Source organism: Strigops habroptila, chromosome 1, assembly GCF_004027225.2.
Source record: "Strigops habroptila isolate Jane chromosome 1, bStrHab1.2.pri, whole genome shotgun sequence".
Taxonomy (NCBI): Eukaryota; Metazoa; Chordata; class Aves; order Psittaciformes; family Psittacidae; genus Strigops; species Strigops habroptila.
Window position 1 is genome coordinate 128976831 of NC_044277.2, and position 27803 is coordinate 129004633.

The window sequence follows — 27803 nt, forward strand, 5'->3', positions numbered from 1 at the left end:
AAGAAACTCGACAAAGGATAAGCCACTGGTGTGCTGGCAATACCACCATTGTGCTAACCAGTACCATCTCATTATTTTCTCTTGTACCTCTGATGGTCTGTACCCATACATCATCTCTTTGTCCTATAACTTAGACTTTAAGCTATCATCTTTGGCATGGACTGTCTTGGTTTTGTGTTGTAAAGCACATAATGCTTATCTGTGCATGGGTCTCTAGTTACAATAGTATTAAAAATAACAAACTATGTGGTGTGAAAAAAGAAGGATTCCTTGACTATGCATTCGTTTATTGATACTTGTTAGATATAACGTGGAAAAAAACCAATTAATTACTCCTGCATGGAGTATAGCATAGAATATAATCAAATCAGTGTAATATGTGACTCTTCATGGCTTAAAAAAAAAAATTACAACTAAAGAAATAGAAAATTACAGTGAAGATTTACTTCTAGTTCATGAAGTCTTTGTTTCCTGATTGTTTCTGTTGATTTATTTACGTTAAAGAAGTCCAAGTTATTGTTTCAAAATTATCTTAGTGATAACAACTGGTGCCTGGGCATTAGGGAACAATTTATCTATCTCAAGTACGATCTGAGTTTTGCCACTGTTGCTCATGCTGTTGTTGAAATCTTTGTAGCCGAATTTAGCATCATTTACCTCGACTGCCCCACAGCTTTTCTAAGCCAGCCTGCCAGTGAGGAAAAGGAAATGCTTTCAGTTTAGAGCTTTTCAAAGTCTGGACAAAAGCTCACTTTCTTTCAGGTTTCCTATATATGGCTTTAGGCTCAAGATGAAGACCTGCTCGCTGTGCACCCTGTCCCATCCCCCATTTCCTGCCTGGGTTCATTAAATGCTGATTTGAAGTTGGCACACGCTCATCTGACACAAAAGTAGTACTGTGTTCCAGGAACCATCAAAAAGTAGTGCATTATTATCTTTTACATTCCCTTCATATGTATGTCCTCTCCCCATGCACAGAAAGAATTTTTAGCCCTTCTTAAATATCTCTGTGTGCTTAATAAAAAGAAACAGTGAAGCAAAACCCTGTCAAAAAAACCCCTAAGCTCATTTGCGAGCAATCTGCCCCCAGGCTATATTCTTTAATGTTAGTATCTGCAAATTGCTAATATTAAGCAAAGTGGAGTATAGGACATAATGACTTCACCAAATCATTTTTCTGTCTCTAATATTTGTGTTTCAGTATCATGTTTCTCAGGGAGAATAGTTTTCTTTCATCTGAGCAATGATGGTTGTTGTGATGAAATTAATGTGTACCTATATAGAAGCCTGTATATTTTCCATTTTTAATAGTACAGGTACTTCTTTCGTCTTATATGAAGCTGCCATAAAAGGTGAGAAAAATCATTGAAATGCTGTCTTTCTTCTTCACCTAGAACCAAAATTCTCAGTTCTGTAGAGATAATTGCAAATCACGCCAAGGATATCACAGGTAACCAATCCTTGGGTTACCTGTGATATCTTCTGTTGTCGTTTAAACTAGTACTTTCTTGTATCTTTCATACCTGTTTCCCACTTACAGTCATTTAAAGGGTAATACCAGTTTATTATTGCCAGCACTGAAAAAAGAATAAGCCAGGTAATAGCAGTAAGACTAAATAAGTCATATTACTGCAACATCTCATTATTCCAAATTATACTGCACTTACATAAACAAAGTAATTTTCAGGCTAGTTTTTCCTGAAATCCACTCAAGTGAATCATTCAAATGGGTTCAACTGATTCCCAGTAAGATCGATGGCATGGGCTTTGATGGCCTTCAGAAAAAATAGCTGTGTCTTTTTGTTTTCTTTGCAACAAAGCACTCTCAAATAGTATATTTTCCCTTTTTGCAAGTGGGAACTGATTATTACTTTTTCCAAAGTGCTAAATGTAGTAGAAGTGCAAGGAGTTGTGGAACAAGGAGGCAGAGCTAATAGTGACCAATTAGACCAATATCAGATGTATACTGACTCATAGCAGGATTTTAGATGAATGGCCCACCCTACCAGCCTGGTGCCATGAGAACATGCAGTCCTGTTTAACTTATCTGCCACACTCCTGGCCACGTGCTCTTGTTTTTCTCTTGTCTCTGGCATTCTTGCTCCATAGTCAGATGATTCAGCCCACTATACTTGCAGGCATCTAACCTAGCAAACCCCACCTCATTCAGCACCTCCAGCACTTCAGAGAGGCACTCTTTCCTTTGCTCAGGAAGGGGAGATACAGGATGTATACTGTACAGGGTAGAATTAATCTAGTGTTGAATCCTGGACCCCAGTGGGTTGCTTGGTGTACAGAAATATAGCCATGTGTGTTAATTATCTTGCTGAGTCAGTGTCTTGGTTTATGGTTGAGTCACCACATAGAGTGATAGACTACATGAAGGTCTTTTCAGTGATTTTGTGGTATTAATGGAGCAAAAAAAAAGGATAACTCTTAGGGGTTTACATCTGCATGAGAAGGCTACTCTTCAGCAAGCTGGTGAATAAAGCTTTAGCTTCAGAAGTTACTTGGCACTGGCTCTTCATGTGACACTTCTTTTCCACATGGAATATGCCTTTGGTTGATAGTCAGCCTTGGCAGTGGGTTAATTAAGTTAAGCAAAGGTGCTAATAGCGTGGAGCAGAAATACGTACAGGGGTGGCTAATGCAAAACAGTTATTTTGAGCATTATCCCCTTATAGACCACTTCTAAGAAACACTAGATAAAGTACTGAACCAAATGCACATTTGAAACATAAGGCAGATGAATTATAATAATTCTTAAGTCTTTCCAAGTGCCTTGCAAATGCTACGGGAACGACTTAATTAAATTAAAAAAAAAAAGTTTGAAACATTTATTTTCACTTTTTGCTCACTTGTTTGCATTTAAGAGTTTAAAGGATTAAAATAATTTCTAAATAATCTCATATATGTTCTTTGGGGCAGTCTGTGTGTGGATATGCAGTTGCAATTTTAATCCACAGCTCTATCCTTAAAGATGAAAATATTTAATTTTGCCTTTTTAACTATCAGAAGAGACTTGACAATCATAGATGTGTTATTACTGCCTTCATGTAGGAGTGCCCTGAAGCACATAGGATTGGTGCTGTGATCCATACCTGTTGCAGTCAACGATAATTCTGCTTCAGCTTCAGTCAGGCAGGGTGGTGCAGTGACCTCATCAGTCACATACCTCAGCCACAGACAGGTGTGAAGAAACCACTTTCCACTTCTGCATTTTGTCCATTGGAGCAGATATCCTCAAATTGGCTAGATTTATATTTTTAGTGCACTGAAATCTGAATTCTTACTGCTAGCCATCGATTCCTATCTGGTACCATGTCAGGAGCTCTGTCCCATGTCTCATGGGACACATTCAAGAAAACCAGTATTTGAAGCAAACACTCTTCAAATGTTGGCTTTGGTTTTTATCGGGAGGTTTATTTTATAGTTTAAAAACTCTTCTCCATGCCTTTTTCATTTTAAAATCGATTATTTCCTTCTCAGATGGCTCATAAATTCAGACATTTACATCAAAGTCTGCTTTCTCTGCTTATATGATTGATTCAGATGCAGAATATGATGGGAATGTGGTAAAAATAGAAAGGCAATCCCTGTGACCTGAGCATGAAGCATTCATATAGAACTGGAGCATTTCTCGAGTGAGTGTTGCAGACGATTTTATCACAGTAGTCTGTCATAGATACAGAAATACTCTCCTAAATTTTAAGAGTATGGAATAGTATAAATCAAAATAACAGTAAGTGCAAAAGCAATGAGTACACCTTTTCTTCCAAATATCATTGTACCTGGTGAGACCTGTGGTGAAAGCATGTAGTGTAATCTTAGCCCATTGTTATATTTTATATTTTCAATTTCATAGCAAATGGTATCTCAGACAGCAACCAAGTCTTCTATACTCTATCACTAGAACCATTGGTCTTAACAATGTTAGTAAGTGATAAAAAATAAATTTCTTGTTAATATTTTTATTATTAAAGATATATAGTGTTGTGCTAGCCTATGTATCTTGGCCTGAAATGTACACAAGGCACTTGGAAGGGAGCACTTGCCAAGAGTGATGTGGTACGTGACAAAGCCTGGTGCAAGACTGCAGGTACCATAGGTTACAGCAGCACTCTGGCAGAGGTGCAGTCCCTTTGCTCTTGAGTGAGCATTTCTAACATTTTCATCCCTGCGGGAACAAGTGGGACAGCAGGAAAAAGATGTGCAATATTACATTTTGGGCAGGGACCAGATTTGGAAGTGTACAGTTGAATACCTGCCCCAAAGTGACAAAGAATAAAATGCTGAAATGAATGAAGATTTCATTTATTTTGTTTTTCTGCTAACTGTGGCTCCTTCTTGGGGACTGGGTTTATGTCTGTGCATGAGAGAACTGGTCCCAGTTTCCACATCTATTTTGAGATATTGCTTAGCCAAGCCTCAGTTCCAGAAAGGGAAATATAAACAATTTCTATTCCACAATTATCTTTCACTAGCTCTTACCAGTCTGTTTGATAGAGGGTTTACTTAGAAGAACAGATAAATGAGTACATGAAACATTTGATCATGCTAAAAATATCACAAAATAAAAAGCACAGCAGAGCTTCATCTCTGGCCTTCATGTGAAAAGACCTTGTACATTTAGGAAACAAAGGTGGAACTTGCCCAAGGTGCATTAAATATAATCCTAGGTTTTCTGGGAACCAGTCCTGCTTCTTCATTTTCAGAGTGTATATTTTTCTGTGTAAATGTACTTAGGACACTGTCATAAATCTAGTTGCTTGGTGTGTTACTCAGAAAACATTGAAGTTCTGGGCCTAAAATTGCTGACCAAGAAATGTTCTGCCAGCAAGGCTTGTTGTAATTTATATTTCTAAGAGAAATGAAGAGGCTGCAGTGGAGGCTTCTCTCTATTTCTGTCACCAGACCATAATCCAATTATAAGGTTCCAAGTTCCAAGCTGTATTTCTATCCAAGTTTTCACCTACATGAGAGATAAAAATGATGTAGAATAAAAGTTGCATTCCTCTCTAGTTAATACTTATGATATTAGCAATAATTAATGGGTAACTTCAAAGTTGAAATGGGATGAGAATACTGGGATCCGAAGCTTTTTAGCTCTCTTCTTCTCTTTCCTAGCCTCCAGTCTAAAATGGAGTTGTATGAGGAGCAGCAGGGTGGCTTGGGAGGATGGGCAGTAAAATCAGATGAGGGAATGTCAGTGGTGTCTGACACAAAGCAGTAAATTGATTTGTAATCATTTATTCTCTTCATTTCCAGCTTCAGAGCCCAATTTGAAGATACGTTCAAGGTTAAAACAAAAGGTGACAGAAAGAAGAAGCAGTCCTTTACTCAGGAGGAAGGATGGAAATGTCAGTTCATTCAAGAAACGACTCTTTGAGGTGACAGGTAATTAAGAATGGAGAAATTCTGTGTTAGCTGCAAGTGCTCATGGAACAGTAGTGGTATTTTGGAATTGAAACTGCTAAACAAAAGGTTATGTCTTCTTTTTCTGCTGAAAAAAATAATGGTTATAAATGAATAACTTGTAATCTACAGCTTTCTACCATTTACTAAAAAGTATTGTCAATTTGAAAGGCATACTTTCAAACCAGCTTGGAAAACAGTACTTTACAATAGCAAGTACAAGAACAAATAAACAGTAGATTGTTGGTAGCAAGGGACATCAAACGAGAAAAAAAGAATAGTCTCTTCCCTTAACTTGCGTCTTCTGTACACGGATGACATTTGGGTCTTGCATCTTCAACTTTCCATCTCCCATGGAAACTGCAGGTGCTAATAGCAGGCACAAAAATACCTGTCTGCTATTAGTTAATTGAGGACATTTTGGAATCCTGTATTTGGGCCTATTCCTCTAGTTTCTCTTGTTTGAAAAATGTCAAGTTTAGTTGGTTTCAATATAAGAAGGGCTCACAAAAGCTGTTTTTTGGGAAGAAAGAGTTGAAAGATTTAATTTAAATATTTAATGACATATTAAATATTTAAATATTTAAATATTCAATGACATATTGTTCATCATAACAGATAGTAAGTATTCTTAGTAATTCAAAGGGAACTTTTAGCATGTAAGGATACAGAATTATGCATATGGGTGGCATTAAAAGGGGAAAAAAAGCAAAGTAAAAATTTGTCATCAAGTAGTATTCATTTTCAGTTTTTTTCCTGCCCTTGAACTTCAAAAGTGACAGGGTGGGTGAACCATGGATGCTAAGGTTTTCTCTTGCATGTTTGATATTGCGTAGTGGTAAATTTTGCCACATATATTCTGCAGAATTGCACCCAATTTCCTAAACAGCTATAGTCCTCTCATTTTTAGTCCTTAGGATTAGTATGCTGCCAAGGACGTATTTGTTGATTTGAAGGAAAAGAGAATTTACAGTGTTTGGTTTCATTCTGACATTTCTTGCTTTGACTCTGCATCTTTGGTAGCTTCATGGCTTGTTCAAGTGATGTTACGATCAGGCCATAAGTTTATGCAACCAACTGCTACTAGTCTGTCAGACATGTATCTGAATTCACTTGGCATATCAGAATTATGTCACACCAAGATGTAAATATAACATGGCATGAACAAATTCATGTCATTGTCCCCATACATGCAATTCTCATGACAACTTTCTACAGTACGTCATGTGTAAAACTCTGACATGGATGTGAATGTAAGTGTGAAAGCAACTAAATAAGGTCATTTCCCTATAAATTATTTCCAGATTAGAATTTTTTACAGCTAATTTATTATTTCCATTTGCTGAAACTCTCATAAGATTCTTGATCCCAACTTCCTTAATTTTAGCTGATTTCTACATATTTTGTACACTCCCAAAGTATAAAATGAAACACTTATCCCAGGAGGCTTTTTCTGCAGCCATTGAAAGAGCAGAATCCTGAAAATAAATGTGTCCTCTTCTAGCTCTGGCAGTAATTCGGAGCCTTAAAGATTGCTGTTATCTTTATTGATACCAGCTAAATGACATTTTGCACCTTTCATAATCAAAATTTCCCTGAGCAAACATTTCTGGTTGAAGCCTTTTCCTCCTTTCTGTTTTTAATTCTTTTAGCTGAAAATAGCCCTTATTTAGATGCCTAATTATACAGAAAGTGCTATTGTAGTTTTTAAAAAGCTTAGAAGAAAAGATGTTTGTGTTTCTACTATGAAAACTAGTGATAATATGATGCAAGAGTTTTACCTGACAATTAGTATAGCTGCGTATGAATTCAGTTCAGTAAATCAAAGTCAGCCCTAGTAGGAAAGAGTAACAGGTCCAAGAAACAGCTAGGAAATCTCCTGGTAATTTCAGACACAGTGGGGATATATTCTTGCGTGTAAACTAAGTCAGAAAGAGTGAAGAAGCAAAGAAGTGGCTGTAGAATATTTACTGCCACATTTAGGTACTAATTATTTGAACTTCTTGAGTTCTTTAATTTGAAAGCTGTTCCATTGAAATAGACTTACTTCTACTAATGCTGCACTCTTCCATCTTTAACCTTGTTAACTGTTTCCATTATATAAATTTAATTGATAAATATAATAGAGTAGGATTACAATAACTCCATACAACAGCATACAACGAGATCATCCTCTCCCTCTTTATCTTAGACAGAACTCAGGAAATTTTAAATCAAGATAACATACAGCCTTTCAAATGCTATTTCAAGATTTTTATATGCTGTAACTATTCCTTCATATTTGTGCCAAAGATCTAGTGAAAGTGGTATATATTTTGCCATTATTACTTGTGTATGTAATGATTAGTCAACAACGGCCTCATCCCCTTTCTAAAAAGAAAGGGCTTGGCAGTAGGCCTCACGAATTGACGACATGTTATCATGACCTTTGCAAGCCTGCTATCTCTGTCATTTTGATCTCTTACAGAGGCAGGATTCTTTGCAATTAAAAGGAAAATACTTTCTGTTCTTTTTACTCATTACAAGTTCTATGCCTGTTTCTCTACCTTATAGTGAGTACCATACCATCTTTGTGGGAAAAATAAATACTAAATTCTTCCTTTATGAAGCAGACAGATCAGAACGGGAAAGACCAAGAGGATCTTTCCCTCTTAGCTCTGTAAAAGAAAAACAAAAAGAAATGGAAGATGGATTAGAAATCTTTAATGTAAGGAAATAGCATAACCTATAGATTCTTTTCAACAGAAAAAAACCCCAAGCCCGTGCCATTAAAAGCATACAATTAATCAAGATCAAGTGTTCCTTTCCTAGTGTGAAATTCAGGTATGCTTAATCTGTTTTTCAGAATCCTCAGTCAGTAGCAGCTCCCCTGGATCAGGTCCCAGTTCCCCAAGCAATGGTCCGACCAGCAGTATAGCAGAAAATGAAAACTCAGTTTTGCCATCTAACATTCAAGCTGAGGTAAGACTTTTTAGTTGGTATAGATAATTTCTCAGGTTTCTAGACTGGAGAGATTTGAAACTTCGATTTGATCATGCTCACAAGCAGAGTAATTGCAGAAGTTGTAATTATCAGGGATACCAAGACACTGCAGGCTGACATCAGATGATGTTGTATACAAGATACATCTTCATAAATGAGATGCATGTTCAGGATACTCTTCAGTAAGAAAATTGCAAACAAAGGCAGCATCAATGCTACTGAAAGAGGGAGAGTGAGCTGTGGAAGGAACTTGGAAGCATCGGTTGCAGAACATTACCTTTTGGGATAACCTGGAGAGGTGCACAGTGTTGAACATTGATGATGAACTTTCACGTGCAAAAGGGTGATTTAGGCATTGGTGACCCTTACACATATGAATTAAGGTGATCCCAGGTTCAGATGGCTTCTGAAGTAGATTCGTTTGATTACAGTATCGGAGTTAGGTGACTAAATCCTTTTTCACATCTGCCTTTTATTTTACTGTACCTCAGTATCCTTACCAGGGCCAGTACTGACATGCCAGGAGTCTTGGATACTTGTTTTTGTGAAGCAAGATTGTACATGGGAGGAATCTGAACTACTCCTTATTCTGTCTCATACATATGTGCCCATCACAACAGGAATGCAGGTGGTAAATCAGTTGTGATAAACCTCATTTAGCATAGATGGCATGCCTAAGTCAATGCTTTCCATGGCAATATTGTAAAGGGACAATAAACTAACACAACTAAGAGAGAATCAAATTCCACAATATTCCATATTCATATACTTACAGTAATTCCTGCTTTGGTGGCAAAGTTTTCTAGTAATTGTTGGTTTATACAGTGTGTGTTAGTAAAATTGCATAAGAAAATGTGATATAACAGAGTTTTAGCTAATGGAGCTATTTCTCCAGGTCAGTGGCAGGACATTCACCTCAAAAAAACCTGGAACGGGCAGTTCAACCTCCAGCAGTGACTTTTCCCCATAATGAATTAATTGTGTGTGTGAACTATGATCCAGGGGGCAGGTGGGTGACCTCTGCACACTGATTAGTAGCCTCTCTCTGGCCCGTAACCAAAAAGAAAAAAAAGTTGCATTGATGGCTAACATGTGGTCTTGCCTCATAGCCCCCTGTATGTGATGGCAAAGAAATTTAAATGAGGCAGAGTAAGATCCATCATTTGAATTAGATAGGATCCTAGTTCAATGGAGTTAAATGGTATATTTTAGTATTGGGAATGTTTTAGATAGAAGTTTGCAATATGTGGGTGTTAGTGCTTTATTAAACAGGAAATCTTGTCCAACTGGATCTTTTATTGACTTGAGGATACTACAAAATGCAAAGGGAATAACATCTCAGACTCATGTACAGTGCCTGTTAGTTTGCATATTACAGTTTCTGGACAGCTTCCCCCACCATCAGAAATGCATACGATCTGGTTAGGCTGGCAATCTCTGTTTGGGGAGCTTTGGAAAGGTTGTAGTAACAACCATCAGCATTATATTCTGTTTATTAATAGAACACCACATTGCATATAATTTGCCATTACTGTGCCAGACATCAGAAGTTATAGTCCCACCATGCAATCACAGATACTCAAATGAGCCTAAAAATTTCCTTTAGAAGTTGAGCTCTACATGCTGGAGTTGGTCACTTAGCTTGCTGGAAGTGAGCTAAGAAGCTGAAACTAGAGTTCTATTTCTGGATCCAGTGGGGGATTTCTTTACCTCTCTGGTTACTTGACTCTTAATACTGTCATGCTGTGGGCTCAAACATTTTTCCATAAATCTCAGCTTCAGTGCATTTTGACTTCAGTGGGATTTTCTTTGGTAGTTTAAAAGAGCCAAACTCCTACATATCTCTTTTCTAGTTTAGCATTAGCTGCCAGCTCTCAAAGACTATATATCTAATCAATTTTTCATCAGATACACAAAGTATCTAATAATAGGATGTGTTCCAAAATCACCCAAAATATCACTTGGTTTGCTGTAATCCCACATGACTCACTTTGCTGTTGTTTCATAATTGTTGTTGTGACATTTGCAGTAAGTGTTGTGTTCATATCTGAGTGGGTGGATAGCTGTGGTTTGCATGGCACCAAATAAAACACTTTTTGCTGGGGGAAAACAGGTTGCTATGACAGAGGGCCATTTACCAGTAAAACATGAGTCAATACCAGAAATGATTACACTCTAGCGCATGGACAAAATTAGAGCATTATCAGTAATGAAACAGATTTTTAAAGTATTTTTGCCATATCCATTTGAATAGTGAGACTTTTAAGTGGTTTACCCTCCAAAGCAGACAGTCTGGTGGGCAGACAATTACATTTTTTTGAATGAACAAAGGTGCGCTGCAAATGCTGCATTTTTGCAGATAATCTTTTACTATCACAGTTCCCTTAATGGTACTTTCACTGCCATTTGTTAAAACACTGGTCTCATTATATGAAACTTGAAAGTTAAGCTTCAGATTTTAATTGCACCTTATAAATAAAATGCTGTTTTTATTAGGCCCAGTTGTCTCCAGTATCATCAAGGTTCACCGCAGTAGCTATTTGTCTCTTGTAGCATGCCATACACTTTGAGGTCACCTGCTGTGCTGGGGCTAAATCTTACATGCATGAGAAATGCTAGCAGGATTGAGCCCCCGCACAGCACGTCCCTGGAGTTCAGAGGGACAACCTGCCTTAGTCATGTGAAATGATTAATTTTAGGCACTCATGGCCTGGTCAAAAGCCATTGAAAGCAATGGAAGGTTTCCAGTTGGTGTAAGTGGGCTTCAGATAATTTTCTTCTTTCCAGTTGTGCTTTGGAGAGCAGCATTTCCTAGAATATCACCTGATTATACAGGAGATAAAAATGACATGCATGGCAGATAAACACATACTTGATTTGTGCAACCCCACAGCACTATGTTTCTAATACTCAGCTCCTTGAGGTGCTCTTTGCAAGTGGCCGGTGGAAAAAATTTGTAGGTTTCTGAGCAGCTGAGGTTTGCTTCAAGTGTATGTGAAGAGTCTCATTAATTACAAAAAAAAAAAAAAAACCCCAAAACACTCCAAAAGCCTTAAGAATTAAGAGTGTAAGTAATTGTAAACATTCAAAGTTATGACAACCTTACTGTAGCTCCATAATTGAGAAGTATGAAAGACATTTCCTCTTTCCCTCCTAATGTATAAATGTGCATATAAAACATGCACACCTGAAACAGGTGTTCCTGCTTCTCAGAAGGTCCCGGTATAGCACAACAGAGGTACAATCACTGATCATGGTTACTCGATCATCATCATGCACTACTATATTCAGTTATTGTACTCTATTTTTATGTGTTGACAGGCTATTTTAAGGGTCAGGAAGCAGGATCCATGTACGCAGTGAGTGAGCATATAGAGGAGCAAGTAGCGCAAGTTGCTCTTTGGGGTGATTTAGGTGCCAGTCCAAACAATCAAGTCTGCATGTAGGATGAGGACCATAGTTTAGCCATTGTGCTGCCAAAGGACACTGCTGGCCACTCCACCTTTTGCCACCATTTCAAGGTATTCCCAACTGTGTAAAAAGAGAAGCTGCTGCTGGGGTCATGGGGTTCTGCCTTAGCGTATGCAGGACCCTGATTTATACAGATGGGCTACTAAGCTTATTTTGAGAGATGAAGTTTAACTTATGCTTAGGCTAATATTACCTGAAAATATTTTTCTTTTAAATAGTTACCAAAATGAAAATGACTGATTATTGGCAATATTAGAAATTGGATGAAATGTTTTTACTAATAAACTCCTGTTTTCAACATTAAACTCCCATGATTCTGCCTGATGCAACAATTGTGCCTGACCTTAATGTGGGAATGTGTTTTCCTGCTATACACCCTGTCACTGTTGTGTTTGTTAATTCAGATCTTAGAAGGTAATAGTGACATACTGAAAACCAAAAAGGAAACATGCATTTTGAAGTGGCTTTGTGTAGATGCTGCAGTTGCTACAAATTTGATTATGTTCTAGGAGACATAAGAGCTGCTGCAGTGTCCTTTTGCAGTTAAGTCTTTGTGGTCTCCCTCAATAATATCTCCATAGCCTTGGCGTGGTTTTATTCATGGTCAAAGGTGGATGTTATCAAGGCAAGATACTGTTAGCCAGGAACTAATGTAATATACAAGTGAAGCTGCTTTGTTTCGTGTGCTATCTGTTGACATTCCCTAGGTACCAAAAGAAAATTACAGAAATAGACTTCTACTGTTATTGTCTCAGTGATAGGTCGTATCTCCAAACAAACTGTATGAGGAAGGTTATGTTTTGGAATAACATCCTGTGTTTTTGTGCTTAACCACTTTTCATTGATGGTCTGAAGTTGCATTGTATTAGCACAGAGTATTTTACAGAGTTAATTGATATTCCAGGTTTGTCCAGGGGAAAATCTACAGCTCCCCACAACATGCTTGACAAGTTATTATATTTACTTTAGTCAAAGCCCGAGTGTGCAGTATCCCTCTTGGAGGTGGTCTATTATTGGAGTCCCATATGCTTTTTGTTTGGGAAGAAAGCAGTCACTGTGTCATACTGTTACACAGGGTATTCTTTTTCAAGGATGTTGTTCCCTTGGGGACCATATCATGCCAGAGTTCCTAAGTCTAATAAGACCTTTGTAGCTCTTATTGTGTTAAAGTTCTGGGAGGGAAGCAAGAGTTAAACAGAAAATGTAATTCAAGCAACTATACTAGACCACATGTTGAAAAACATGACTGTTCAAGCAGAAAGGCAAAGGCTTCAAAAAGATTCCTGTTGTGGTAATGTAACTTTTTATGTTTCTTCCCAATGAATATAGAATGGAAAGACAGAGGGTGATCTCTGTAGAATGTCTGGTTTTACTTGACAGTAATTAAAAATACATCAGCAATTCCATGTCCTTGAAAATTATATCACAAGGCTTCAAAAGAAGTGTTAAAGATTTTAACTTGGAGGGAATTAGGAAGGGTATGAGGGGTATCCCACCATCGGAGAATGATAGGACACTGGTTTTGTATGTATACATAGAGAGAGGAGGAGACAGTACATTTTTTAAATGGCAGATGTAGCAATCTGCCTCACTTTCTACCCCAAATTCCCATGTCAATGGATGTAAGTAAGTATTGTGCCTGAAATTTCCCCATATCGTAGTCTGGGTAAGAAAATACACGGATTAGGTAGAAACATTTCATACCTTACAACAAAATTTATAATGACCACAGTAAAGTAAAGGTGTAATACATGCACATTTGTGACACCTTTCATTTTGCTTGATATGCTCATTAATTCGTTGGCTAAAATCCCACTGAGTTTCTAGTAGCGAAAATGCAGGTGATGAGAAGAACTGCTGTTTAGCTGGTGAGACATTGATGAGAATAGAAGGTCTAGGAATCCTCAAGATTTCATTTGTTGCATGGAAATTTGATTTACTAACCAAGGAATAATCCATGACTGTATCAGTTTTTTTCTTAAGAAAAGAAATTTCAACAGTCTTTTCAAAGGGACAGTACTTCTCCTTATCTGGCACCCCACTGAGATGCAAACCAATGCATGATACATAACTAGCTTTCAATGTAGCAGGATAACAACGATGAAGTAACCAAGATAAAAAAAACTTGGAGATGATACTTCAGTTGTTTTTCCCCTTTATTCCAGCATCTGGTTTCACAGCAACGGCTTTTGATACAGGATGAATCGGTGAACTTGCTGAGTTTGTACACATCCCCTTCTCTGCCCAACATTACCTTGGGACTTCCAGCAGTGCAACCTCAAATCAGTGTAAGTGACCAGTCTCAAGTCTTGTGTCTATTTTTGCTTCCATAAAACCTGCTTTCTGACTGCTCTTATTTTTTTCTATTTTAGCATTTTGGAACGTAAGCAATTCACAGTAGGAACCAAACTTTTCTTTGCATTGTGCAATATCTGAACATTTAAGGGCACAATTTGAAAGCAGTAATCATTCTTAATCACAAATAAGTGCCAGTGACGATCTTATCTAAGTATGTGCCACATGCATTGGATTTACAGCTGCAAATCAGATAACAGATTTCAGACATGGTGAGAAGTATATGAGGAGATCGTTTAGTATAAAAGTTCAAATTATATGATCACCCCTACCTGGTAGAGTACAGCACCTGTAACTTTTTATGATATTCCAGTAGCAACGTAATCTGGGCTGGAGCATAGTAGGGGAAGAATCTAATATTCCTGCACCAAGGTTAGTTATTTGAGTGGTCTGCTATCAATCAGATGAATAAAATCAGTGATATGTGAACAACACTTAATATTTTAAATAATAAGTTATATTCATATGCGCTTTGTTCAGTCTGCAGCAATTTGTGATATGTATGAAAACAGACATGGTATGTATGGAAATCCATGCTGATGGATAAGGATCTTTAGATCTAGACCAAGTTACAGTAAACTGTATGTGAAATCTGAGGCTCAGTAGAATATGTGAAAATTTTGCCTCTGGTCAAAACTTCCATTTTCTGATTTCCAGCAAAATGTTAAAGTACTAGTAGAAGTTATATGGTTGTTCTATGCAACAGAGTATAAATTCAGAAGAAATTTTAGCCATTTAAATTTCTTAGAAAGTAAATTGGTAACTTCTATAAAAATACAAGGGCTGTAAGTACAGCTTTCTATGGTGTAAAAAAAAAATAATAAATCTATGCTATCCACTATGGTTTTTAGCAAGTGCTACTTCAGAGCTGAATGTAGTTTCAAGTTAAAGTTTCATGTTATTTTATGGCTTTTTCAGTACATTTACTGTTCTCAACAATAATATATAGCTGCAGTCCAACATTTTAACATCAGATATAGAACTTTGCAAAGAAAGTTGCGTAAACTTTAAATCAGTTCTCTAGAAGCCTTTCATGAGATATTTATAAGCAAATTATTGTTTTTAAGGGATGGAAAAACTGAACTGACCATGAAAAGTAGTGCTTACTTTTCCAGACGATATCATCAAAAATTTCTTAGCTATTTCACAAAAAATATAACTAGCTTCAAAGTAATTTTATGACATTAAAATGGAAATGAAAATATGTTTAATTTGCTCACTCAAATCCTATGAGCTTTTGATGTGGCCAGCTAGCACCAAATATTACTTTTGGCATTAGAAAAAACAAAGGAGTTGATTTATGCAAGTAATGTTTATTTCTCTTACCAGAATAAGCAGTTGCAAATTGAATGTAAAGTTTTCTTTGGTGTTTGTTTTTCAGGGAAGGGTGATAGCAGAGTGTGAAGTAAGCATACACCCAAAAAATATTAGTGAAAAGCTTGGTTTGCCTTATTAGAATTTGTGGAATTTAGATTGTCAGAGATACTGGTTTTACCATAACATACCATAGGTGGTTATCTGCAAGCCACAACATGCTTATTTCTGTTAGGTTATTATTCTTGCTGTAAAAATTGTTATTCTGCTTTAGCTGCTTTTTTAAGATTTTTTTTTTTTTTTTTTTTTTAAACCAGACAAAGAAATATAAAGTACATTTGCAATGCTGAAGGGCCAAAACTTCCAAAAGCTTTAAATCCAATAACTGTGCAATTTATAAGGGCACTTTAAAATGCCACACACATGCAACAGCTCTTGATGGTTCTGTAGATGAGAGTTTAACTCTACAAATTTACTTTGCAAAGGGTAAAACTTACATTTGTGCTGTCCTTCAGGGAGTCAGGGAGTGCTCCAGGAAAAGTAATAGCTTCCCACTACTACAGGTAATTATTTTGTTTTGCTGATTGGCTTGCTGTCTGATGGAAAGTTATGTGAAAAAACAAGCTTTGCCTCATCCAAACTCAATGGAAACTATTTCCTCTGATCCCCTATTTTCCTGTGCAGGAGGCTGTGGGAAGGTCTTCGGAATTTTAAGGATAGGTCCTGTCTTTTCATTAATAATGTTCTAACTAGTAGTTCATTATGCTTTGGCTTTCACTACTGATTTTTTCCAAGTGTTTCATTACCCAGTTTCTCATAGTGTTGCATTTAACTGGCATGTTCTTCCTCCCTTTTCATCTCACAGTCACAGTGTAAGATAGGGATGTTAACCTTTTCCTCTGTACGTATTCACAAAGTATGACATAAGACCATCTAATCAAGCAGAGATAAACATGACGAGGTCTATGAAAAGCAGTTACCAGTGCTGTTGTTCTTTGACAGGCTTCATCATCATTCAAAGAAAAGCAGAAGGGGGAGACCCAGTCGCTCAGACAAGGACTGGCCTTGGCTGGACAGTATGGGGGGAACATGCCTCCATCCTCAACTCATCCTCACGTTGCTTTGGAGGGAAAGCCAAATAGCAGCCACCAGGCTCTCTTGCAGCATCTGTTACTGAAAGAACAAATGAGACAGCAAAAACTTCTTGTGACTGGTAATGATCAAGGCTTCAACACAATAATAATCTAAGATGTTTTTGATGACATTTGTATTCACATTAAATGTAATAATACAGATACTGTACATCCTAACCATTGGGAAAAGTGGAAAGGTGGGAGAAAAAAGGCCAACATCTTTGCTTTCCCCCATAGTGATTCTGCTCCAGTCTGTTAGCCTGAAAGAATTCAGTGATCACAGAAAAAAGAAAATGATTACTTCATCACATTCTTTTGCAGCTGCTGAACTTCCCAGCATGGTGAGGCACGTGGTACACATCCCACTGCATCAGTGCTGATGCTAAGTTCTGCAATATACACCCTTCTTCTCGCTGAATGCTCTCTCCTATTAGAACTGTGTTGTTTTTCACACTGGAGTGAAATGTCCCTGTTTTGCAGGAGCGGTTCCTCTTCATCCACAGTCTCCTTTAGCAGCAAAGGAGAGAGTCTCGCCTGGCATACGAGCTGCCCACAAACTGCCTCGTCACAGGCCACTGAATCGAACCCAGTCAGCCCCTCTTCCTCAGAGTACTTTGGCCCAGCTAGTTATCCAGCAGCAACATCAACAATTTTTGGAGAAGCAGAAACAGTACCAGCAGCAGATCCACATGAATAAGGTGAGTCCCCAAAGTAAGGAATTTCCAGTGAATGTAAAGGTCGAAGACTAATAAGGGAGTTTAGGTATTGGTGCCATGTGGTCGTGGACAGTAGACAGGTTCTTGCACGATTATCTTGTTTATGAACAATTGGTGTATGCATTTGTGTAGATCTTCATTTTCAACTTCTGAAATATGCTACAAAGGTAATTTTCATTCTTGACATCAGCAAGAATACAATTCAATGAAATAGTGTTCAGAGCATCTTATAGGTTTAAATTACAGGGGGTTTCCTGTTGGATGGTAAATGATGCCTTAAAGATTACTAAATTTCTATCCAACCTTTTTATGTGCACTTTTGAGCTTCAGCAATTATTCCTTTCAACTGCCTTTGAATTGTATTTTAAGCTTGCTCATTGTGGACTATTATGTGCAGTAACTATATAACTCATCTAAACTCAACCAGCTGATTAAATTTATCTTTTTTTATCGTCTTTTATCAAACCAACATTTTCTCTGTAAGTCAATTAGTAATGTGAAAGTTTGTTATCTGTATGGTGCTATAAAATTCCTATATAAGGAGAAAGAGAAGAATGTGCTATTGCTAACATCAGATACAGAGTTAAATTGCGCCCCTCTTTCCCTGCAGGGTAACACCTTATTCTGGGTGGGGAGGGAGAAGGAAAAAAGGGACCATGCATTAATAAACAAAGAGCAGCAGAATCTAAATAGATTTATCAGCAGCTAATGCTTCTACAACAAATGTGATGCTGTTCCCTGCTCTAAAATGAAGATACACAAGTAATTAAATGTTTTCATCTAGAGAATGTTTTTCTGCACTTACTACATAGCTTTCCAAAAGTTATTTGCTGGAGCTCCACTAGTAATTCAGAGATATTAATCATTCATCTTCAGTTGTCTTCTTTTATTTGAGGGTTACTTAATTACTGTATATAAGAGGCAATGGCAAAGAAGAAAAGATTAAAAGCAGTGTTCAGCCCTAGTACCTAAGAAAAAAGAAGTTAAAAAAAAATCAATCCACCTTACTGGGTGAACTTCCCAGGGGGTACTGATTCTTTGGAATCTAGTAAGAATTCCCAACAAAATTAGAAACAAACCTAGAGTTTAAGTACATAGTTTGTACAGTGGTTTGGTTATTAAATCTTGTCTTAATTAGGAAAAATGAAGACCAGAAAACTTCAAAGTTCAGAGCTGATCCTAGCATGTTAACCCCTCTCAGCTTGGGTGTTTTGATTACTCAACTAGGACTCCAGTTGGCTTTTCTTTGAGTATGCATTCCATATGTTTAATCAAGATGGCATATGTATATCTCATAGCCTCAGGTTTTGAAAATATTTCACCTGCCCTCAATTGTCTGAAGAGAAAAGAATTTTTACTAGTAAAGCCCAGTCTTTGTGCTGTTTGTGGGTATTTGCTACAAACCAATCAGTTCATGCATTCCTCACAAAGCAAAAAACCCCACTGACATTTTTTTTGCGAGATAATGTGCTTTTTGACACAAATTCTGCTAAAGCATTTGGGATATTTGCTGGGCCATATAAGTACATTTGCCCTGAATATGAAAATTAAACTTGTATTGCATAAACGTATTCCTAGTCACATAGGACTAGGAAATGCATTGCACCTCACAAGAGCTAGGCTGGATGAGGAAGTAAAAACGCTGCAGTTGGTTTGGGATAATGCTTGTTTCAATAACTTTTTTTTTTCCTGAGTTAAAGTACAATGAAAATATATGTTAAGAATATATGTTAAGAACTCCTTCTCATACTTCAAATATGTATGCTTTCAGTCTCACATGGTTATTTGTGATAAAGAGATAAAACAATTCCTTCTTGTAAAACTTAGTGAACAAATTTTTATTCTCTACAGTGTAGGCTATACACATATGCAGATAGTAGAAATTTAAATTTATCCTTAATAGCTTCTCAGTCTCCTTTATCCCTACTCTCAGAGCAGCTAGCCTTCACCAGGAGCACAGTAAATCATTGAAGCAGCAAACACCTAAGGAGGAATAGGATCATGCTGCAGCCACAGAAGCAGTGGGTTATCAGAGGATGAGGGTGGTTTATCAGACTTTACAATTTGCAGCATCTAGGTTCTTCCACAGCACCTTTCTCAGAAGAACCGTTCTGATGAGCAGCACTGAAAAATGACAGTGCTCTAATTGTGTATCTCTGTCCTCTGCAAGTATACAGAAAGCAGGAGGCTTGTAATAATGGGGGCATGTAATAATGTTTAAAAAAGAAACCTGATTTTTAAAAACTGGAATTTAAGGGTAGCCCATAGACAAAGTGAGTGAGAAAAGATGAAATCATGGAGTAGCTTTTAAGTACTGAATTTAAAGGTATATCCTTTAACTCTTTAACTTAAAGGTTCAGATTGAACACCTGTGCCTACATAAGGTTTTTGAACTCCTATAGCATGGTGGAATATACCTTGTTCGATCTTAAAACTTGCCTCTATTCACAGTTGAAGTTATTTATTCATTATATAATTTGCATGGCTTTACAATCAAACTTAACCCTGCAAAGCAGTTACTTGAACCATAGAACAGTAGATATTCTAGACCATGTAACAAAGCAACCCAGTGTCTTCTCATTTCTCAGGTCAAGTTTGGGCATGTATCAAGTAAATACATACACTTGTATTTTCTGTTAGTCTGTCTCCTACTCTTCTGTTCTTAGGCTGTGCAGATAATGAAATCTGCACAGAGGTGTAATTCCCTCCTTTTCAATCATGAAAAATACAGGTGGGGTTTTTTTAATATGAGATACTCAAACATTCTATTAAAAGTTTTTTGTGTGAAATACCACAGCCATTTTAAGCTGACAAGACTATCAAATGCCAGTTGATCAAGAGCTTAGAATAAGTTAGTATCTTCTTTTTCTTTTCAATTTCTCTTTCTTTTTTTCCTTATGTTTAGGACTTTGAGTAATTAAGACTTTAATATAGTTCAGCTGAACCCAGTGTTTGAATGTTTGCCCTGAACTAAGATGATATGGCATGCGCCAGCACTCCCTGAAAACTGTTCTTGGTCAGATCATTTGGGCGGACATATAGGTGTATCTTTCTGTAACAACAAAAAGAGGGAGAGACCAACTTTCTCTCCACCCCATTGATCTTGCATTTCTCTTGTATTCAAAAGCCATTTCTTTTCTTTAAGAAAATAATACATTTCAGAAGCAAGCCAGTGCTGCTGTGAGGGTGATAACAAGCAAAATCTAACATAGGTCAGAGGTAAAGAATTCCCCTGGATCATTTCCATTCTGAAAAGAAACAAATCATTGCCAAGAGGTGTGCTGCTGTCCTTAATAACAAAGAGAAGATCCCCTATGGATTATTTCTGGTCAGCTGTCAGATGCCAGGCTTTTGATGTGGGAAACGGTATACGTCTCCAGTGAAGTCTGGCATTTATACCTGTGGGATCTAGTACGCTGACCTTCTGAAAACATTCTGCAAATCTTCACATCCCATCCAAAAGTAGGTGGAAGCCCTCATTCCAGCTTTCTGGGGAAAAAATATTAATGAATGTGAAGTAACCTGAACTCCGCTTGTCTTAGGGAAGATCGGCTTTGCCGTTGTCAGCTTTAATATACTTCTGTCCAAATGACAGCTTATTTCCTTATAAGGCCATCACCATTGCAGATCTTCATTCTACTCAATAAAAGGAGTCCGAAGTCTGAACCCCCCAGTTGAAATTATTGCAATCAGGTACCAAAAGACCACTACTACAATAAAAACCTTAAAATCTTGATGTTATTTGTACATCTTTGTATCTAGAAACCTTTGACCCTGCCACTTGCAGAAAAAAGGGTGATTTTGGTGTAAATAATGTAAGTGCAAAGTCCCTAGCATACGTCTGTATTCAAGAAAATCTCAGACATCATAATTTGAAGAGTAAGTGAGCAAAGCCCTCTGTCTTTAAAGGTCATCTTTTGTCACATACGATGAATAAAGGCCTGCCTCCGCTGAAGCTAAACTAGCACTGTCTTCACTCGACCAAGATTTTATTTGCTCAGTGAAGGAACCCTACATATGTTCTTAAAATAATGTATTCATAGCATTTTGACAGTTTGTTTTTTTATGGTAAATTCCTCCTCTGTATTGGAGTAGTAAAGGTTAAAATAATGGGGCAGTTGGTAAGGTGCACTAAAGTATGGGAGTAGTATGGATAATGTTAGAGGTTACATAAGGAGTACCTGAATTACAGTTTTCATTTCAGGATGTAAGTTGGTTTAAAGCACCTTTGTGTAGGGAACCAGTGACTGGGAGGTAAAAAATATCTAGGAAGTAAAACTTTGTTAGGGATTTGGATGGTGATCATAATTGACCAATATCTGTTAATAAAAAATGAAAAATAATACAGATGGTTCTGTTGATTTACTGATGGAAAAAATAAGATTATTTGTTGTCAATAGGAATATTGAAAATATACAGTTAACCCCAGATTAATCATTCGCTTCTCTGAATGATACTTAGTGAAGTACAGACGACTGGATCAGATTGAGCTGGAGTAAATGAATATAGTTTCATTCAACATGTTACAACTAAGGTTTTAATTTTCTGGCTTACATATCTGACTAGCACCTTCTGAAGGTGGGAGATAGCAAATCTCTTCAAATGTTGCTTATAGTAGGCGATTACTTGGACAAAACTATAGCAACAGCTGACTGTGGAACTGAAAAATGCCCAAAGCATTTTCTCATTTGCTGAGAACTTCTGTTTAAGCCATAATGCTGAAGAATAATTTTGAAAGATAGATACATCCCTTAGAAACATTGTACTACATGAGTAACAGAGACAACAGTAAACAGGTGCCAAGTTCTTTCAGTACAGCTAACATACGTAGCTGGTCAAAGTAATCTGAGATAGCCATAGGAGAGAAGGAGAAAAAGTGTTTCGTATGTATGTACATGAGTTCTTAGAAACAACTGCCATGTATTTAAAATGAAGAATTAATTAAAGAAAGAAATGTAGGGGTTGCTGTTGTGGGGTTTTGTGCTCTGTCTCTTTGTAAAGACATTTTATTTAAAATATCGCATTTTACAAGAGCTTATCATTACAAAGGAGAAACAAAGGCAGGAGCTGCAACTGAAGGACCTATAAAATGGTTTGTTGCAATCTCCAGGTTATTTAGTCTTCCACTTTTCTGTACCAGCAATCAGGTTAGATTGTGTTTGATGTCTTTTTTGGTTGGACTCTTGCAGTTATAAAATGGAGCTGATGTCTGTAAATGCTTCCTCTCCTGCTGCCACTATTTACTTTGGCTCATGCATATCCCTTACTGTTTAATTTCCTGAAAATAAAAGGAAAAAAAATATATAGGTTACATTAGCATGAAGCTATTTTTCTAAGTGACTCCTTTAGTTGGAATAGTGATAACAATAAATGTATGTACTGGTTAAAGAGACCAACTCTAATTTATTAGTGAAATAAACCATGGGGTTTTTAAATGTAGCCTTATTAAAACTCAGCTTAATCAATCACTTTTCCAAAATGAAAAATATGCATTAATCTGCACGTACTTACAGATAAATTCAGAAAAAAAAATGGTAAGTAGGTGGGGATTTAAAGTTAAAGATTTAAACATTAAGTGTAAGCAGAAATATCCAGCTGCACAGTGAAAGGGCTTGAGCAGTGTTTCATTTAAGACTCATTTTCTGCTATGTAATCCAGCTTTAGCTAGAGAGATAAGATAGGAATACTGACTCTAAACTGATATCATTGCATGTCTCCAAATACGTAATTTTCCACGGTACTACCAGGAGATATAATATAAAATCAGATGTTTCTGACTTAGAAGAACTGACCAGTCTCTTGGTAATGCTACTGATGTAATTTACTGGAATAAGATGGGGCCAAGCTGCCTTTAAAAAACACTTTAACAAACAGGAAAGCATGGTAGTGATAGAGCAAAAGCATTCCGCTGTGGCTTAGCAGACTGAGCAACAAGAGTGGTTGTCAGGTTTGAGGTCTGTCCCTCCTGCCATGCCATCCACTCATTTTTAGTATTCTCCATCATATGAGAGGACATGACATAAACGTGAAAAAGCATAAAAGAAAGGAGAGGAGTAATGAGCTAAGTATGTGTCTTAACTTTGTTGGTAAGTAATGGTAAAAGGTGGTTTTTTTCTCTTCTTAGTATATTTGACCTTGGAGATACAAATCAATATTTGCTTGAAATCAAGTGGTCAGTTGAATAAATAGTAATTACTCATTTGACCCCACAGATGCTTCCTCATATCTCTGATTTGTATCTCTTTTGATAGAGTGGGGATTTTTTCAGTTTGGGTTTTGAGGACTACATCTGGACTGGTTTGGAATATATTAGCTGCATCTTAAGTAGTAAAACGTAAACTGTACTTGATTGCAACACTCAGGCACCTCAGCAGAGTTTTACAATAGTAGTGGTATAAAACCGGTATTGTCTGGGTAGCTATGTTATATCATTGTACTTTACTTAAACTGGGATACCTGTACCATGCATGGCAAAAGCTGTAGTCTCTCCAGTCACAAACAGATCTGCTTGTGGTATCTTTGTGCCACAGGAGAGGGACTGACACCAGCTCTTTGTCACCACTGCTTTGTTGCCTTTCAGTGCCTTCGTGCCTTAATTGATAGAGAATCTTATGTGAACATTACCTAATTTGCTTATAACAAAATATTACCCATATTACTAATTTTCTTAGAACTTAAGAGTTCCTTTATTATTTTGTGTTATGGAAATGAACTGTAATATAGTTACATAAAATTCTGCATTTAAGTTTGAAGAGTATGAAAGGAGCCCAATTTCACTTGATTACCAGCTGTAACAGTGTAACAGATGTGTAATGTTTTCATTCTTCTGCCTTATTTTTAGTTTAGTGTTTCTGTGTAGCACTCTCTACATACATGGTATTTTCTACTGCAGAATAACAAGTGACCTTTTGCTTAAGAACTTTGGTTCTTTTTTGACTTCTACGTTAGTATTTTAGCAATCCATAGCTACATGGGCTTGCTGCGGATTCCGTTTTGTCAGTGCAAATCTAGTACTTCTTTGTGTTTGCCATCAGTGAAAGGAGTCAGTAACTGTTCCCCCATTCTCTTTCCAGATGCTCTCTAAGTCCATTGAGCAGCTCAAGCAGCCTGGCAGTCACCTGGAGGAGGCTGAAGAAGAGCTTCATGGAGATCACTCGATGCAGGAAGAGCAAGCTCCCACCGGCGGTGCCAGCATTAGGGTTGAGAGCAGCAGTGCTGGTGTGGATGACAGAATAGGACAGCAGGTGGGGGCTGTGAAAGTCAAAGAGGAGCCACCGGACAGTGATGAGGATGTTCAGACCCAGCAAATGGAATCTGGGGAGCAAGCTCCTTTTATGCAACAGGTAATAGGCAAAGATTTAGCTCCAGGATTTGTAATTAAGGTTATTATCTGAGCATCAAATGCATTTTCTAGGCTTTGGTAAGCAGTTGTGTTTTGATTCACTGATCTAGCAAATCCTGATTTACTGTTCAAAGAATCTAACAAAGGCAGAAGTTCTGTATGCACACTTGAAAACATAGTGAAGCTCATCCTTATGGCCACTAATTGAGAAAATACCTGTTGCAGTCACTTATTCTATATAAATCTTTGCATAATAGCTGATAGACTTTGTATTAGCCCAGACTTCGTATTATGTTACATCGCTTAGTTCTAGTGAAAGAGAACTCATATCACCTAGCTTGTTGAGATCAGCAATTGCTGGAATTAGTTTCCAGTCCTGATTGATGAAACATTCTCCTTCTCTGATTTTGAATCCTCTGACTTTTGCTTTCAGCTGTCTGTATATACTGTATCATACTGTAGTCTTGAACACTGTTGATAACCTTAGGGTATTTTTTCCCCAGTAGACAGGTACTGACTGCTATATCAGTGGTCCCAGGCTGATGTATAAAGTTTAATTTAGAGAAGAGGTGGATGCAATTTACAGGGTGGATGTAAAGAGGCAAGGCAAGGCACTGTTCAAAATTGCATTGTTTTTTTTGCACTGCTTAGTTAATTTTTCATTCTGTCTTATTTGATGATGCAGTCCACAGAGACATCCTTAAATGCAGCAGATGCAAGTACTGGCGAAAAGCAAAAGGCAGCATTAGGTTGCAATTAGTTGCTAGGATATTGCAGGAAGAGCACAGAACTGTTATCATTATCAACTGATACCCGATCACTTGTTTGTAATTTTAAATAAAGACTAATCATACAATATGGCATAACCTTTACTGCTAGGTCTCGTGGACAAATACTGAAATAACAGCTGTGCATAAAATGCCAACTTGGCAAAAGGACACTTCAGCTTGTCGGTGAGCTGAAAGGCACAGTGCATGTGTGCAGCCAGCGCGCTGGCATCCCTTTCCGTTGCCGTCCGCTCAGGCAGGGCAAGGCTGGATGCAGTGGAAGGCCCTGTTTATTTAAGTCGACTTTGTCAGGTCCCGCTGTTCTCCTCCAGAAAAGTGATTTTGGGGGGGGGGGGGGCAGGAAATGCCTTATGGAAACAGGAAGCCCAAGTGATTCATGTGCTGAGGAATGCGGGGCGGGGGGGACGGGGCAGCGCTCCCTCTGTTTTTAAAGGCACTCTATGAATTGATTTATTGTCAAAGAAAATAACAAAGCGAGTAGGGAAATTGTTAAGGAAGCTTTCCAGTGAAACATTTCCTTCATATTCCCTTTTGATATGTTTACCTTGTTTTATAGGTTTACTTTTGTTAAGCTAGTTAAAGATTCATTGTATTAAGATCCCCTTTAATATGGGTAATCCCAAACTGACCCGGAATCCTTGTCAGGGTTTTTTTTCTATTAAAAATATTTATATTTCTAAAGCTGAGGTATTTTAAGGTGCAGTATCCTGTTTCAAGAGAGATAGCTGTTTTGCCAAATGTAGAAATTGTTCTAAAATATGTTATTAGCATGTGTTGTTTACATTATGCTCTAATACTATTAAATCTCTTATAAAATGTTGCAACTTCTAAAGATACATTATCCTTTTTCCTAGAAGGTCTCCAAACAAATGTCTAAATAGTTGCTGTTAATATGAAAGGCCTCCTTAGATAGAAGAGATTTATTAATTGAGAAAAAACACAGGTGATTTTTATGTGTGCTTCATATTTGAAAAGAAGTCTTTCTTCATCTTGGATAAAAAGAATCACATTCACATTCAAAAAGTAATAGAAGAGTGAAATTAAATGTTTTTCCCCTTCTGTATAATTTTAATTTTCTTTGAAATCTAACTTCAGCCTCATCAAAAAGGGATAGTGCATCTTTTAAAATACATTTTATTTGGGGAGAAACTTGCAAATGAGAAGACTTTTGTACAATATCACTTCAAAGACATATATTCACAAAAGACAAGATATTTTTATAATGTCATTCAGGTGAGAAACCCCAATACATTAGTGGACTTTAATTTCAGAATCTTTCAAATTTGGATGAAATTTAAAATAGAGAAACTACCTGGAACCAGTGAAAAGGAAAACTGGGTTTAAACAACCACATTTCTAATTGATTATTGTCTCTTACATTTTAAATCTACTGTATTTATTATAATTTACACCCTTAGAGGTGATCTCTTGTTTTGTGTTGTAAATATATTCTGTTTGTATGTTCCCTTTTTTTGCCTTCTGATATAAGTCTCTTCCTTTCTCAAATAAAGTTTTTTTTTAAAAGATCACCTTTCAGATATCTGACTTTGTGTAAATTTGATAACTTAGTTGTGCTTTTGCTTTGTATAACCAAATATGTTCACTACACATTGTTGAAAGAATTCAAGCTTTCAGGAGCAAGGTTTTAATTACACTATTCTTAAAATAATTACACAAAGTCTTTTTTTTGGTCTCTTGTTTTATCCTACATCAGCCATCATAAGTTTTAGTGAATGTGGAGTAGTATTGATGCATGCTCATTTTCCCATCATGGCATCTGTCTTGAACGTGTGATCATATATCGTACCATATAGGAAAGGTAAAGGTGAATCCCAGTTTCTTAGCTCCTAATTATCTGAACTGAAATAATTGCCATTATATTTCTAACTTGCCTAGAACCCAAAAGGCGCTGATCTGAAACTAAGCTTAAACTGACCTCTGATATTCTTCAAGACCTTTGCAAAACTAGAGTCCACATGTAAATATGCTGGGGAGGAGGAAATCCTCAAACTTTGCAGACGTTAAAGCAACTGCATGAGGCGGTGAAGTCAGTCCTACTTTAGAATACCACCTTTAAAGTCCAATTTTAGAGTAACACCTAAGCCCTTCCATGAAGATGTTAAATGCTTTATGACATGTCCTGAACTTTGCTTCAGATCTAGAGAATAAGAGTTTGTCCCATTAGCAGCATGTCCCTGTTGCTACTGTACATTAATTGTTCCTACCAAGAGTTCAGAAAATTGTTGCATTCTAGCTCTTCTGACAGTTAATTTAAATTGCAAAGGCT

General features: G+C 37.1%; 1 protein-coding gene across 15 annotated transcripts in view; it reads left to right on the top strand.

The window, feature by feature from the left end:
• Positions 1-27803, top strand: part of HDAC9 (histone deacetylase 9) — a 466231-nt gene that overhangs the window by 251557 nt on the left and 186871 nt on the right. For 11 of the 15 annotated variants that reach the window (XM_030470551.1, XM_030470022.1, XM_030470415.1 and 8 more), the window contains 7 exons: positions 5269-5397; positions 8261-8376; positions 14034-14156; positions 16053-16100; positions 16540-16750; positions 17151-17368; positions 24460-24729. In XM_030470551.1, coding sequence (XP_030326411.1) covers positions 5269-5397; positions 8261-8376; positions 14034-14156; positions 16053-16100; positions 16540-16750; positions 17151-17368; positions 24460-24729 — 1115 coding nt within the window. Of the gene's footprint in view, positions 1-5268; positions 5398-8260; positions 8377-14033; positions 14157-16052; positions 16101-16539; positions 16751-17150; positions 17369-24459; positions 27041-27803 lie in introns of those variants that run through there. The other 4 variants (XM_030470101.1, XM_030470177.1, XM_030470252.1 and 1 more) reach the window with 2 other exon arrangements.